The following is a 16,373-nucleotide window of genomic DNA, read 5'->3' on the forward strand; positions in this document are numbered from 1 at the left end:
CTGTTGTGTAGCGTCGTATTTTGCAGTTCCACGAGAGACTCTTTTTGTTGTAAATGTTTTTTGTTAACTGAAACACCATCTCCATTTTCTGGACTCTTGATCTGACAGATTTCTTTTCATTACAATTTTCTGCAATCCATTCACCTAAATATTTAAATTCTTTTACTCCATAGATGTAGTTATTACCAATTTTGAGATCAGAATATTACTTTTCCATATTCAGATATTCTTCAATGTTATAAAACCTTTGTGTTAGTAAAAATTGATTAAGATCTACCTTGAATTTATGAAATTCTTTAATTTTCTTTATTGTAGAAGGCAATGCACTAAAAAGTAACACTGGACTCGCATTCGGGAGAACGACGGTTCAATCCCGCATCCGGCCATCCTGATTTAGGTTTTCCGTGATTTCCCTAAATCACTCCAGGCAAATGCCGGGATGGTTCCTCTGAAAGGGCACGGCCGACTTCCTTCCCCATCCTTCCATAATCCGATGAGACCGATGACCTTGCTGTCTGGTCTCCTTCCCCAAAAACAACCAACCAACTAAAAAGTATTTTGCGCTGGTAGTTTACACTTTTTTGGTAGAGTGCTCCTTTGTGGGTGTCTCTGTGAAAATCATCCTTGTTCCTTGTTTCATGGTTGTGAACCTGACTATTTAATGTTGAAAATTCCTGGTGAGTTTTCAGAAAGCATAGATGTATAAGCTAGGAAGGTCATTATTTTAAATTCTTGAAATATTTCCCTGCATGACACTCTGCAAACCTGAAGCAATCTTAGCACATAGCAACATTTACTTACCGTAATTTTTTACTCAAAACTTGTAGATGTTCATCCCATCTCAAGTGCTCATCCACCCACATACTTAGGAATTTTGTGTATGGAGCTTGTGCAATTACATAGTTCCCTAACTCAGCTTTTACTCTTCTTCTAGCTTCACTTTTAATATTACTGAAATTCGTCAATACTGTTTTATCCTTATTTATGACCAAAGCATTATCGCTAAGCCATTTTCCTGTCTTGTTTATTGTCCTAGAAACACTCTGATGCCGATTATCCTTTTATAAAAATGCTAGTGTCATCAGCGAACATCACTGTTTCTGCAACTGTCAGATGGTGGGGCAGATCATTTATGTACACCAGGGAACAACAGAGAACCCTGGGGCACTCCATAGCTAGTTTTTTTTTTTTAATCTGAAAGATACTCTTGGCCTTCATGACATATTTTTACTTTGTGTTGTCTATCAGAGAGATAAGACTTGAACCATTTCAAGGCAAGTCCCCGGACCCCATAAAATTCTAGTTTCATAAGCAATAAGTCTGGATGATTAGATCAAATGCTTTAGATTAATCTAAGAATATCCCACAGCTCAATTTGTTCTTGTCCAACACATTTAGAACAATTTTCATGAATTGGAAGACTGCCATTTCTGTGGATCTGTTCTTTCTAAACCCATTTTGAGCATTAGTCAATATTTTATTTTTATTCAGGAAGTCAGCTAGCCTTTCATACATTACTCTTTCAATTACTTTAGAGAAACCTGACAATAATAACACTGGCCTATAATTATTTATGTCAGCTGTACTATCCTTTTTGTGAAGTGGTTTTATTATGGAGAGTTTTAGCTTTGATGGGAACACTCCTGTCCTGAAAGAAGTATTAATAATGTCAATTAGGTGAGTATCTATACTGGTAGAACTATGTTTGATTACCTTGTCTGGAGTTCCATCAATACCACAAGGCATTTCATTTTTTAGTTTATTAATAGCATTTGTAACTTCACATTCTGTTTCTGGGTACAGAAACATTGTCTTTTCACAAGTAGGTACTTTTATGTTTTTGTTGTTTGAACTGCACAGACTTTTAATTAGGTTTGTTGCTAGCTTCACATAATGTTCATTGAATATATTGGCTACCTGCTGAGCATCTTCTATCACTTTACCTCCACTTCTAATTTTGAAATTATTGGTCTTGGTTTTACATTTTCCTACACTATTGTTTATAACCTTCCAAATCTATTTTGATTTATTGCTTCCCTTATTAATGTATGAATCACTGCTTAGCCTCTTTGCTGCCTGTAAAACTTTCCTATAGACCCTTCTATATTTCCTATAGTATGGTTTTATTGTTGTATTTATTTTAGCATGTTTGCTTATGTTTCTAAAGGTGGTTGCTGATTTTGTAATACCTTGTGTTACCCATGTTTGTCTTTTCACTGACTTTAATTCTTTTTAACAGGAACACTACATCATAGCAATATTTATAATCAGCGAGAAAACTATCTACATCATCAGTTTGTTCTATGCCCCACTGCACCCTTTTTAGCATACTATTAAATACCCTTATGTTGTTTGCATTAATCCTAATGGTATGTTCAGTTCCGGGTGTGCAAGTAATGCCACATCATCTATACTCCACATGGATGCTTAGAAAGCCAAAATCATTTCATCTGTCCATGAAACTGGTGAATTATCCCCTTGCTCTTCAGGCTGGTGAGTGCTGCTGTTAATGGCACTTCCAGCTTGGCTGTTTGAGGTAAATGTCAGTGGTAAAAATTGAGGACACCGATGAAACAACACAGTTCCTTGCAGGTTTATGGCTGGGTCATCTGCAGGGTGGCTTCAGCTTTCTCTGTCAAGGATAGTTAGCCTGACAACGTGATCCTTTGGCCCCAAAAATCAACTTGTGGTTGGCCAAAGATGTAATTGGTAGTGTTTAGAATGATGCCATGCCATTCCAATCCTCTGAACACTTCAGTAAGTTGCTTCTGATGTAGCTCCACAGAGGAAGGGAAGACTAGAATGTCACTAAGATAAGCGAAGAAAAAGCTTAGCCCTTGTAGTGCGGAATCAATGACCCTTTCCTACATTTGCACTGCATTTCATAGGGCAAACGTCATGGGCTGACTCTCCAAAAGACCAAAAGGAGTGACAATGGCTGTCTTTTGTATATCTTCTTCTGACATGGGAATCTCCATATATACTTTGCACAGTCTAAAACACTGAATACAGTTGTACCACACAATGCATAATTGTAGGTCCGAAGTAATGGTATGGGGTAATGATTCGGGTCAGTTCGAGCATTTAGAGCCTGATCATCACTACAATGGCACCATGTTCCATTCCTTTTGGTTATCAAGTGTAGTGGTGACGACCACAGATTAATTTATGGTCATATCATGCCTTCTCAAATTAGTCAAATTCCAATTTCTCTATGGCAAATCAATGTAGTGCCAATCGTCAAGGTCAGCAGGAGACTTGTCGACCTTCTGTAATCTGTACGTGATGCATTGTATAAAGGGGATCTCCTTCAGTGCTCCTGGAGGTCTTGTAAATTCTGGGAGAGCCCCTGCAATAAGTCGATGTACTTGTTGCTAGCGTGTTGTATGAGATTAGCCATGTGCACTGCCGCATCTCGCCAAAAACCTGCAGCTGTTAATCCAGTGCATCAGAACACATGTTTAAGTCAGAACGAGAATCTGTGAGATATTCCTGCAAGGACATACAGTCACTGACGAAGGCTGAGATGATGCCTGGCCTACATCCAATTGCATTAGGATGTGAGCAGGGTATTGTACACTTCCTTTCCCAGTCCCAAAATCTCCTGTGATACCAGAAAATGGTGGGCTTGTCACTACCTGATGTTGAGGAAATGGTAGACGAGCAGTTTCTTGATTGCTTGTGATAATGACCCCTGTCGCTACTGCGGCCATGCCACACAAATAATTCTTCCACCTTTTTGGTCAGCAAATCCACTCTGGCAACATGTAACCGGCCCATTACCAAGTGCAACGACAAACTGTTGCATGCAGCCACCAATGTCCTCACTGGTGGAGGCATTATAGCATCAAATATTTCGCTAAGTCTGCTAAAGTGTCTAATGGCATGCCGGTTTGTGAAACAATAATTGCTTTCACATGGGGTGGCAAGCAATTAATCCACTGCGTGCACAAAAGACTATCAGGCACGGTTCCCATATCCATGTCACTTCACAGGTGTTGCAAATATTGTTAGGGTCTTCTGTCGCCAATGTGTTCTTGGGTCGGAACTTGTCTGATGCATTCTTCCTATTAAGTGAACAGCCATCATATCAGTACCGTTTTTAACTTCCGTCGTAGGAGTGGTGATCACATCTTTGATTTCCGCTGCGTATTTCTGTTCCAGCTGGATCACTACGATTGCGAATAAGATTGCGTCCGCCATAATTCCGGCATGTTGGGGTCACCAAAGTCGAAGTCTGTGACCGTCCGAACAAATTATTGCAAGCGTACCGGTACCACTACCGCCAATGTAGCACTTTATGCAACTACACAGGGCGTTAGTTAAAGATGAATACTAGGTTGAGGCGTTTTACATGAAAGTAGTACAGACTCCACAACTAGAAACTCAGAAGTTAAAACAAACTCCACAACAAATTAACAACTATTCTAAGAGCTCCCAAGTGTCATAAAATACAGCGCCTCTGGCGGCTTAGGTCGAAGCACTTTGACAGTGTTACAAAATTACGCGCGGAAACCACACATCTTGCACTGCATTGGAGTGTCACTTCTATCCATCACACTCTCAATATGCTGATTTGTATACAAAACCATAACAGACAAAATGTCGTCATCTGTAAAGTAGTTGCAGCATTCCAAATGCACTCTTGCTGCTTTCGCTGCACCTACAGGCCCAGGCAATTTTCAAATAATATTGTGGGGCCTGAAATGTACTCTCTGTGTCAGTGGAACCTAATTCCACTTTGTCTCTTTGTTCCTTCCAATACAGTAATGGTCGTTTTTCTCCGTCATCATCTTCCTCTGTTTCTGAATCTTCTAGCTGAACTTCGACTACGGTACGTCATTACAATCTGTATTCCCTTCATTTTCAAAATCTTCCTGAATTTCATTGTTATCCTCTTCGAACAACATCTTTTGGATTTCTTCAACATGATTTGAGTGGAGGAGGTTCTACAGCTTACTTAGCTTGCCATGATCAGGTAAGTCCTATATTAAATCACCAAATTCCTGTAAAATAACGGATTCAGGCGCAGTGTACTAGTTTGATACTCGATAGTCAAGCAGCCCTAACAGACGATTAAACGGTCCAAAAAGAAAATAAGTGCAGTTTACTTTTTAAATTAACTTTGTACTACTAACTAAGTTAAGTTGACAACCATAGAAATGAAATGTTGAAACGAAACGCGAACAGGTGCAATATATAAAAGTCAGCGACTTAACAGCTCTCAACAACGAATACTGAAGTACACAACAATCAAAAGACGCAGGAGAAAGGAAGCTATTAGCGAGTGGTGCCAAGGTTGTCAATTGTTCATAAATAATTTACAGCAACTCTTTACGTGTATCAGTTTGAATGCCGCGACGATGGAAGATTAATAAAAGCAATTAGTAAGAAAGCAGCTATTTTGAAAAAAGCTGCTGCCTCCTCTGTTTTATTACATAGCTGAAAATGAATTAGCAAGACAGCTGCTATTTTGAGAAAAGTTGCTGCCTCTCCATTTTTATTATATAGCTGTTGTTTGTTTGCTTTTAGGGGCAAAATATTTTGATTAGAACGATATTTTATAAAAAAAATCATTTTGATCTGTAAATACTGAGTCGTATTATTATCAGTTATTATTGTCCATTATTACTTGTCATACAGCTTAATAAAAAGCTAGTAGAAGAAGAATGGGTAGCTTTGAGGGATGAAGTAGTGAAGGCAGCAGAGGATCAAGTAGGTAAAAAGACGAGGGCTAGTAGAAATCCTTGGGTAACAGAAGAAATATTGAATTTAATTGATGAAAGGAGAAAATATAAAAATGCAGTAAGTGAAACAGGCAAAAAGGAATACAAACGTCTCAAAAATGAGATCGACAGGAAGTGCAAAATGGCTAAGCAGGGATGGCTAGAGGACAAATGTAAGGATGTAGAGGCCTATCTCACTAGGGGTAAGATAGATACCGCCTACAGGAAAATTAAAGAGACCTTTGGAGATAAGAGAACGACTTGTATGAATATCAAGAGCTCAGATGGAAACCCAGTTCTAAGCAAAGAAGGGAAAGCAGAAAGGTGGAAGGAGTATATAGAGGGTCTATACAAGGGCGATGTACTTGAGGACAATATTATGGAAATGGAAAAGGATGTAGATGAAGATGAAATGGGAGATACGATACTGCGTGAAGAGTTTGACAGAGCACTGAAAGACCTGAGTCGAAACAAAGCCCCCGGAGTAGACAATATTCCATTGGAACTACTGACGGCCGTGGGAGGGCCAGTCCTGACAAAACTCTACCATCTGGTGAGGAAGATGTATGAGACAGGCGAAATACCCTCAGACTTCAAGAAGAATATAATAATTCCAATCCCAAAGAAAGCAGGTGTTGACAGATGTGAAAATTACCGAACTATCAGCTTAATAAGTCACAGCTGCAAAATACTAACACGAATCCTTTACAGACGAATGGAAAAACTAGTAGAAGCCAACCTCGGGGAAGATCAGTTTGGATTCCGTAGAAACACTGGAACACGTGAGGCAATACTGACCTTACGACTTATCTTAGAAGAAAGATTAAGGAAAGGCAAACCTACGTTTCTAGCATTTGTAGACTTAGAGAAAGCTTTTGACAATGTTGACTGGAATACTCTCTTTCAAATTCTAAAGGTGGCAGGGGTAAAATACAGGGAGCGAAAGGCTATGTACAATTTGTACAGAAACCAGATGGCAGTTATAAGAGTCGAGGGACATGAAAGGGAAGCAGTGGTTGGGAAGGGAGTAAGACAGGGTTGTAGCCTCTCCCCGATGTTGTTCAATCTGTATATTGAGCAAGCAGTAAAGGAAACAAAAGAAAAATTCGGAGTAGGTATTAAAATTCATGGAGAAGAAATAAAAACTTTGAGGTTCGCCGATGACATTGTAATTCTGTCCGAGACAGCAAAGGACTTGGAAGAGCAGTTGAATGGAATGGACAGTGTCTTGAAAGGAGGATATAAGATGAACATCAACAAAAGCAAAACAAGGATAATGGAATGTAGCCTAATTAAGTCGGGTGATGCTGAGGGAATTAGATTAGGAAATGAGGCACTTAAAGTAGTAAAGGAGTTTTGCTATTTGGGGAGCAAAATAACTGATAATGGTCGAAGTAGAGAGGATATAAAATGTAGGCTGGCAATGGCAAGGAAAGCGTTTCTGAAGAAGAGAAATTTGTTAACATCCAGTATTGATTTAAGTGTCAGGAAGTCATTTCTGAAAGTATTCGTATGGAGTGTAGCCATGTATGGAAGTGAAACATGGACGATAAATAGTTTGGACAAGAAGAGAATAGAAGCTTTCGAAATGTGGTGCTACAGAAGAATGCTGAAGATTAGATGGGTAGATCACATAACTAATGAGGAAGTATTGAATAGGATTGGGGAGAAGAGAAGTTTGTGGCACAACTTGACCAGAAGAAGGGATCGGTTGGTAGGACATGTTCTGAGGCATCAAGGGATCACCAATTTAGTATTGGAGGGCAGCGTGGAGGGTAAAAATCGTAGAGGGAGACCAAGAGATGAATACACTAAGCAGATTCAGAAGGATGTAGGTTGCAGTAGGTACTGGGAGATGAAAAAGCTTGCACAGGATAGAGTAGCATGGAGAACTGCATCAAACCAGTCTCAGGACTGAAGACCACAACAACAACAACCTGCAACATAGCTAACATAACGTTTTAACTGCTGAATCTAGTTGCTGAGGTACCATAATTAGTAGTAAGAGTAGCTAACGAGATGTTTCTAATGGATATGGTACTCTTTAGTTAAGGACCTACTAACTGTTGAACAAGCTTGTAAAATGATCTGTCGAGTGAATACACTAGTTCTAACTAAGTACATCATGACCCATGTCGACCACCTGTGCTAATTTCCATATAGCTAGGTTCTCTTCCATGGAGGTAAGAATAGGTCTCTTCACTCTAGCGAACTAGTGGTCTACTGGGACAAGGGACAGTGACCGAAACCGGTTGATGCAATAATAATAAAAGAAAAGTTATAAAATAGTATCTGTTTGCATTTCAGTTCACTACAACAGTCCACAACACAGTTCAGATATGAATTTTGATGTAGTTTGTTAAAAAACAAAATACATGCTTATCACATGGGTTAAATGAGGTTAAATGTGTACACAAAGCGGCTTTCAGTGTATGCGAAAAATTGAAATTGTCAGATGACCAATGTATTTTGTTCTGTTGCACAAGTAGGCACCTGAAAACTTTGTCCTCTCTGACCGCACTATTTCACCCACTGCATGTAACAAATTGCGCAAATGAACTATTTTGACATTTATCAGCGATAATGTATCTACAATGGAACAGGTGGCACGCCTGTCAAATGTGGTCAAACTGAGCAGTATGGTTGTTTTCTGAGTATGGAGGAGAATGGAGGACGGTGCAAATAATGGTTCGTACGCAAACAGACCAAATGCTTTTGTTAACATTCTTAATATGTTGACTAGTTAGTGAAAATGTACGAGCGAAACCTAATTAATTTTAGTTTCCACATTTAATTTCTTTCGCTATGGAAATAATGGCTGTTTGCGTATTCACGAGTGGGCGTCAGTGCTTAGGATGCCATATTACTCAGAAAACAGTTAACAGCTTCAGCTAAATAACAAATTGATTTATCTCTGCACGATGCGGATTAATGATTAAGCCAAGTAGAAGTTGTGGTAGTTCCATACCAAATTCAAGGCCCCTCAGTTGTTGCCCCTGTCATCTGTGTTGACAAATCGTAACTGCGTTTGTTAGAACTGTTTAGTGTATGTTGCTTTCACACTTTTAATTGAAAGAAATTTTGGTCACATTGTGTTTTAAGTAAACATTGAGATAGTCCGCAGATATGGGTGTATTGGCACAGTCAGATTTGTTGTTACGTGTTGTGTAACAAAACACAGACTTGTTTAGCTGCATTTTGAGTTTCAAGCCTATGTATTCCAGGACTGAAATCGTATATCACATGCGTATAAGATGTTTGAATAGTTAAATTTTGATTTAGTTACGTGAGAAATTGTATTCTAGGAGATAGTGGATACAAAATAGTAGGCCTAGACAGAGATCAGGGCGTGTATTGCATACTTTTCAGTCTGAATGTATCTGACACATTACATGTAATGACCTGTAAAGAGACTTAGTAATATAGGAATAATGCCCATCATAAAACCTTTAAAGTCTAAAAATATCGGTGATTATGACAAAATTTCGACTAGTAAATCAAAGTGTGTGTTTTTGTGTTTAGTAACATATGTGTAGCCAGTCGTTTATCTGTGAAAATTTCCCGAATAGTTGAATTAAGCCATTGTTTATGAAAAGAGAAAAAGAAATACCGTCAAGTTTCATTTTTGTCAGCAGTCTCAAAAATTTTAGAAAAACTAACTACACAATTGTCTTTGTAATCATCCGACTGCAAATAAAGTGCCAGAGCTACAGTTCAGATTTCTAAAGGGTTCGCATGTTGAAAAGGCTATCTTCAAATACAGTGAGAATATACGTAGTTCATCAAATTACTGGCTACTGACGTATTTTTTGTTATGTCACAGGCATTTGAATGCATAAATCACAACACTGTATAATTTAGAGCAAATTAAAATAGTACATTGTGACAGTAAATGCTGTAAAACCATTCAGATCATATATTTCTTACGGGAAATGACAGGTGTCAATAGGGAAGAGGTGTGTTAAGCCATCGGGCATCATCCAGCTGGGCTAACGAGATGTGGTGTTGCATCTGAGGGCCTGTACTTTTTCTTGTGCATAACAATTATATCTAAACTTTAACATTATCAGATGCCAAGTTTGTTTTGTTTGCAAAGAACACAAACGTTGCAATAAATACCAAATGAAGATCAGTTAGTGGAATTTTTGTGGACGTTAATAAGTGGTGTATTGCCAGTTCTTTGTCACTGACCTTTTTTAACACACACTATGAAGAAGTTTAGAAATTTTAAGAGGTTTCCTGCCAATATATGCCCTATTGATAAGCAGATAGAAGAAGTTGAAAATGTTAAAATCTTGGGACGACAGCCTGATAGTATATTCACCCAGAAGAGAATACCAAAGATGTACTGAAGTTCCTAAAAAAATCTTGTTACATTGTGTATGTTATGGGACATAGGTGGTATATAAATAAAAAAAAAAAAAAACCAGCATACAGTGCTTGCTTTTATTCCACAATGTCATGTGGGATTATGTATTTCTTGGGGTACCTTATGTTGTAAGACTTGTTTGTTGTGTGAACTTGAACATTCTGCAGAGGCCTATTTAGGGAACCAGTGGTACTATTGCTTTCCAGTATAATTATTCCGTAATGGAATGTGTCATGAAAATCTTTTTAAAACCAACAGTTCAGTTCACAGAATCAACACTAGAAACAAGAATAATCTTCATAGATTTAAAGTCAGTAAACATTGGTTCAGAAAGGTGTCCATTATGCAGGAACACTTGTTTCCGTAACTTGCCAGCAGCCATAAAGAGTTAAACTACTGATAAAGTTAAATTTAAGAGGAGCCTAAAGGTCCTATTGGTGGTAAATTCCTGCTCCATTGATAAATGTGTTACTGGAAGTCGTAGATGTGCATATGTTAATATCGGATACTATGGGTAGGCCTATTACATAGAATCTGACTTTCGTACAAATTCAGTACAATAATGCAATCATTGAAAATGAGTGTTGTAAAATGTTTCTATTTGATGGTGCGTGTTTTGACAGCCAAAGAATTATTTTATGCACCAGAATGTAATGGGACATATACATGATGAGTTGCAAGTTTGCTACTCCATTGTAAATGAAAGTATGTTTAAGATTTTTTGACTCAGCTATTCGTGTCCATGAGGACCATTTCAATTGTGATCTGTGGAAGACGCATTAGCATATTTATGTTTTGTGTAGGTATTGTTTTCCAACATGTTCTCCATCCTGTGTGATCTCCTCTCTTTGGATCTTTTGGAATGAACAGTACATCTAGTGTGTAAGAACATTTTCATCTTGAAGTTGATTATTGTGTGGCCATTAACACGTGTGACCTGTCCTGAATGCAAATGTGGTGTTTTATTACTGATACACCCTAGTCGTGTTTGGTAATTTTTGAGGAGACATGTGGAGGGGATGGGATATGAAATATATAGCCAATGGAATCATAGCATCGCCATAAAACCTAGGTGAGTGAGAAATGTAGTTTAGAATCTGTGGAACGTTGCAGTAAATAAAGCAGGCGAAAAGGAAGACAAACGACTAAAAAATGAGATTGACAGGAAGTGCAATATGGCTAAGCAGGGATGGCTAGAGGACAAATGTAAGGATGTGGAGGCATGTATCAGTTGGGGTAAGATAGTTACTGCCTACAGGAAAATTAGAGAGACCTTTGGAGAAAAGAGAGCCACCTGTATGAATATCGATCTCAGATGGAAAACCAGTCCTAAACAAAGAAGGGAAAGGAGAAAGGCAGGAGGAGTATATAGAGGATCTATACTAGTTTCATCTTCAGAATGAATGTGATGAAACTAGTATAGATCCTGAAGAAGTTTCTGAAGAAGAGAAATTTGTTAACATCCAGTATTGATTTAAGTGTCAGGAAGTCATTTCTGAAAGTATTCGTATGGAGTGTAGCCATGTATGGGAGTGAAACATGGACGATAAATAGTTTGGACAAGAAGAGAATAGAAGCTTTCGAAATGTGGTGCTACAGAAGAATGCTGAAGATTAGATGGGTAGATCACATAACTAATGAGGAAGTATTGAATAGGATTGGGGAGAAGAGAAGTTTGTGGCACAACTTGACCAGAAGAAGGGATCGGTTGGTAGGACATGTTCTGAGGCATCAAGGGATCACCAATTTAGTATTGGAGGGCAGCGTGGAGGGTAAAAATCGTAGAGGGAGACCAAGAGATGAATACACTAAGCAGATTCAGAAGGATGTAGGTTGCAGTAGGTACTGGGAGATGAAAAAGCTTGCACAGGATAGAGTAGCATGGATAGCTGCATCAAACCAGTCTCAGGACTGAAGACCACAACAACAACAACATACTAGTTTCATATATTTGAGGGCAATATTATGGAAACGGAAGACGAAATGGGAGATGTGATAGTGCATGAAGAATTTGACAGAGCACTGAAAGACGTAAGTCGGTACAAGGCCCCGGGTGTGGACAACATTCCATTAGAACTATTGGTAGTCTTAGGAGAGCAAGCGATGACAAAACTCTTCCCTCTGGTGAGCAAGATGTTGAGACAGGAAAAATACCTTTGCACTTCAAGAAGATTGTAATAATTCCAATCCCAAAGACAACAGGTGTTGATAGGTGTGAAAATTACCAAACTATCATTTTAATAAGTCATGATGGCAAAAATAGTAACACAAATTCTTTACAAACGAGTGGAAAGACAGATAGAAGCTGACCTCTGGGAGGATCAGTTGGGATACCGTAAAAATGTTGGAACACACAAGGCCATACTGACCCTACGACTTACCTTAGATGATAGTTTAAGGAAAGGCAAACCTACGTTTCTAGCATTTGTAGGCTTAGAAAAAGTATTTGACACTGTTGACTGGAATACTCTTTCGAATTCTGAAGGTGGCAGGTGTAAAATACATAGAGCAAAAGGCTGTTTACAATTTGTACAGAAACAATATGGCAGTTGAAAAGAGTGAAGGGGCACAAAAGGGAAGTAATAGTGGGGAAGGGAGTGAGACAAGGTTGTAGCCTATCCCCGATGTTGTTCAATCTATGTACTGAGCAAGTAGTAAAGGAAATAAAAGAAAAATTTGGAGTGTGATTAAAATCCATGGAGAAGATATAAAAACTTTGAGGTTTGCCGATGACATTGTAATGCTGTCAGACAGCAAATCACCTGGAAGAGCAGCTGAACAGAATGGACAATGTCTTGAAAGGAGGATAGAAGATGAACATCAACAAAAGCAAAGTGAAGATAATGGAATGTAGTCGAATTAAATCATGTGGTGCTGAGGGAATTAGATTAGGAAATGAGACAAGTAAGGTAGTAGATGAGTTTTGTTATTTGGGAAGAAAAATTACTGATTATGGTTGAATTAGAGAGGGTATATAAAATGTAGACTGGCTATGGGAAGGAAAGTATTTCTGAAGAAGAGAAATTTGTTAACATCTAGTATAGATTTAAGTGTAAATTTTTTTCTGAAAGTATTTCTATGGATTGTAGCCATGTATGGAAGTGAAACATGGACGATAAACAGTGTAGACAAGAAGAGAATAGAAGCTTTTGAAATGTGATGCTACAGAAGAATATTAAGAATTAGATGGGTAGATCACATAACTAATGAGGAGGCACTGAATAGAATTGGGGAGAAGAGGAATTTGTGGCACAACTTGACTTGCAGAAGGAATTAGTTGGTAGGACACATTCTGAGGCATCAAGGGATCACCAATTTAGTACTGGAGGGAAGTGTATGTGGTTTTTGTGGTTATGTGAGAGCGTATACTTAAATTCGAGAGAGAGGTAGCTGTGAGTTTTGCAGCTTCTCTGTGCTGTTTTGCCTGCCGGTAAGTGGTTCTTTTCTCATTTTGTTTGTTCCCAAATTCAGTTATTTGTTCAAGTAATATCCTTGTAACATTAAGAACAGATAAGATCATAGACCCCCCCCCATGAACCATGGACCTTGCCGTTGGTGGGGAGGCTTGCGTGCCTCAGCGATACAGATAGCCGTACTGTAGGTACAACCACAACAGAGGGGTATCTGTTGAGAGGCCAGACAAACGTGTGGTTCCTGAAGAGGGGCAGCAGCCTTTTCAGTGGTTGCAAGGGCAACAGTCTGGATGATTGACTGATCTGGCCTTGTAACAATAACCAAAACGGCCTTGCTGTGCTGGTACTGCGAACGGCTGAAAGCAAGGGGAAACTACGGCCGTAATTTTTCCCGAGGGCATGCAGCTTTACTGTATGATTAAATGATGATGGCGTCCTCTTGGGTAAAATATTCCGGAGGTAAAATAGTCCCCCATTCGGATCTCCGGGCGGGGACTACTCAAGAGGATGTAGTTATCAGGAGAAAGAAAACTGACGTTCTACGGATCGGAGCGTGGAATGTCAGATCCCTTAATCGGGCAGGTAGGTTAGAAAATTTGAAAAGGGAAATGGATAGGTTAAAGTAAGATATAGTGGGAATTAGTGAAGTTCGGTGGCAGGAGGAACAAGACTTCTGGTCAGGTGGCTACAGGGTTATAAACACAGTCAAATAGGGGTAATGCAGGAGTAGGTTTAATAATGAATAGGAAAATAGGAACGCGGGTAAGCTACTACAAACAGCATAGTGAACGCATTATTGTGGCCAAGATAGATACGAAGCCCACACCTACTACAGTAGTACAAGTTTATATACCAACTAGCTCTGCAGATGACGAAGAAATTGAAGAAATGTATGATGAAATAAAAGAAATTATTCAGATAGTGAAGGGAGACGAAAATTTAATAGTCATGGGTGACTGGAATTCGAGTGTAGGAAAAGGGAGAGAAGAAAACGTAGTAGGTGAATATGGATTAGGGCTAAGAAATGAAAGAGGAAGCCGCCTGGTAGAGTTTTGCACAGAGCACAACTTAATCATAGCTAACACTTGGTTTAAGAATAATGATAGAAGGTTGTATACATGGAAGAACCCAGGAGATACTAAAAGGTATCAGATAGATTATATAATAGTAAGACAGAGATTTAGGAACCAGGTTTTAAATTGTAAGACATTTCCAGGGGCAGATGTGGACTCTGATCACAATCTGTTGGTTATGACCTGTAGATTAAAACTGAAGAAACTGCAAAAAGGTGGGAATTTAAGGAGATGGGACCTGGATAAACTGAAAGAACCAGAGGTTGTACAGAGTTTCAGGGAGAGCATCAGGGAACAATTGACAGGAATGGGGGAAAGAAATACAGTAGAAGAAGAATGGGTAGCTTTGAGGGATGAAGTAGTGAAGGCAGCAGAGGATCAAGTAGGTAAAAAGAAGAGGGCTAGTAGAAATCCTTGGGTAACAGAAGAAATATTGAATTTAATTGATGAAAGGAGAAAATATAAAAATGCAGTAAATGAAGCAGGCAAAAAGGAATACAAACGTCTCAAAAATGAGATCGACAGGAAGTGCAAAATGGCTAAGCAGGTATAGCTCGAGGACAAATGTAAGGATGTAGAGGCTTATCTCACTAGGGGTAAGATAGATACCGCCTACAGGAAAATTAAAGACACCATCTGGTGAGCAAGATGTATGAAACAGGCGAAATACCCTCTCACTTCAAGAAGAATATAATAATTCCAATCTCAAAGAAAGCAGGTGTTGACAGATGTGAGAATTACCGAACAATCAGTTTAATAAGCCACAGCTTCAAAATACTAACACGAATTCTTTACAGACGAATGGAAAAACTAGTAGAAGCCGACCTCGGGGAAGATCAGTTTGGATTCCGTAGAAATACTGGAACACGTGAGGCAATACTGACCTTACGACTTATCTTAGAAGAAAGATTAAGGAAAGGCAAACCTACGTTTCTAGCATTTGTAGACTTAGAGAAAGCTTTTGACAATGTTGACTGGAATACTCTCTTTCAAATTCTGAAGGTGGCAGGGGTAAAATACAGGGAGCGAGAGGCTATTTACAATTTGTATGAAACCAGATGGCAGTTATAAGAGTCGAGGGACATGAAAGGGAAGCAGTGGTTGGGAAGGGAGTAAGACAGGGTTGTAGCCTCTCCCCGATGTTATTCAATCTGTATATTGAGCAATCAGTAAAGGAAACAAAAGATAAATTCGGAGTAGGTATTAAAATCCAATGCGAAGAAATAAAAACTTTGAGGTTCGCCGATGACATTGTAATTCTGTCGGAGACAGCAAAGGACTTGGAAGAGCAGTTGAACGGAATGGATGGTGTCTTGAAGGGAGGATATAAGATGAACATCAACAAAAGCAAAACGAGGATAATGGAATGTAGTCGAATTAAGTCGGGTGATGCTGAGGGAATTAGATTAGGAAATGAGACACTTAAATTAGTAAAGGAGTTTTGCTATTTGGGGAGCAAAATAACTGATGATGGTCGAAGTAGAGAGGATATAAAATGTAGACTGGCAATGGCAAGGAAAGCGTTTCTGAAGAAGAGAAATTTGTTAACATCGAATATAGATTTAAGTGTCAGGAAGTCATTTCTGAAAGTATTTGTATGGAGTGTAGCTATGTATGGAAGTGAAACATGGACGGTAAATAGTTTGGACAAGAAGAGAATAGAAGCTTTTGAAAAGTGGTGCTACAGAAGAATGCTGAAGATTAGATGGGTAGATCACATAACTAATGAGGAGGTACTGAGTAGGATTGGGGAGAAGAGGAGTTTGTGGCACAACTTGACCAAGACATAGAC

At 38.9% G+C, this 16,373-nt stretch overlaps 1 protein-coding gene and 1 long non-coding RNA gene across 4 annotated transcripts in view; one reads left to right on the forward strand and one right to left on the reverse strand.

Moving 5' to 3' along the window:
- LOC124712021 overlaps positions 1–16,373 on the reverse strand; it is a 144,433-nt gene that overhangs the window by 62,662 nt on the left and 65,398 nt on the right. The gene's annotated exons all lie outside the window — the stretch shown is intronic.
- Positions 8,368–16,373, forward strand: part of LOC124712020 (LIM domain kinase 1) — a 163,686-nt gene continuing 155,680 nt past the window's right edge. Inside the window, exon 1 of the mRNA XM_047242311.1 lies at positions 8,368–8,414. Coding sequence (XP_047098267.1) covers positions 8,393–8,414 — 22 coding nt within the window. The 5' untranslated portion in view covers positions 8,368–8,392. The remainder of the gene's footprint in view (positions 8,415–16,373) is intronic.

This window comes from Schistocerca piceifrons, chromosome 8, assembly GCF_021461385.2.
Source record: "Schistocerca piceifrons isolate TAMUIC-IGC-003096 chromosome 8, iqSchPice1.1, whole genome shotgun sequence".
NCBI classification, from domain to species: Eukaryota; Metazoa; Arthropoda; class Insecta; order Orthoptera; family Acrididae; genus Schistocerca; species Schistocerca piceifrons.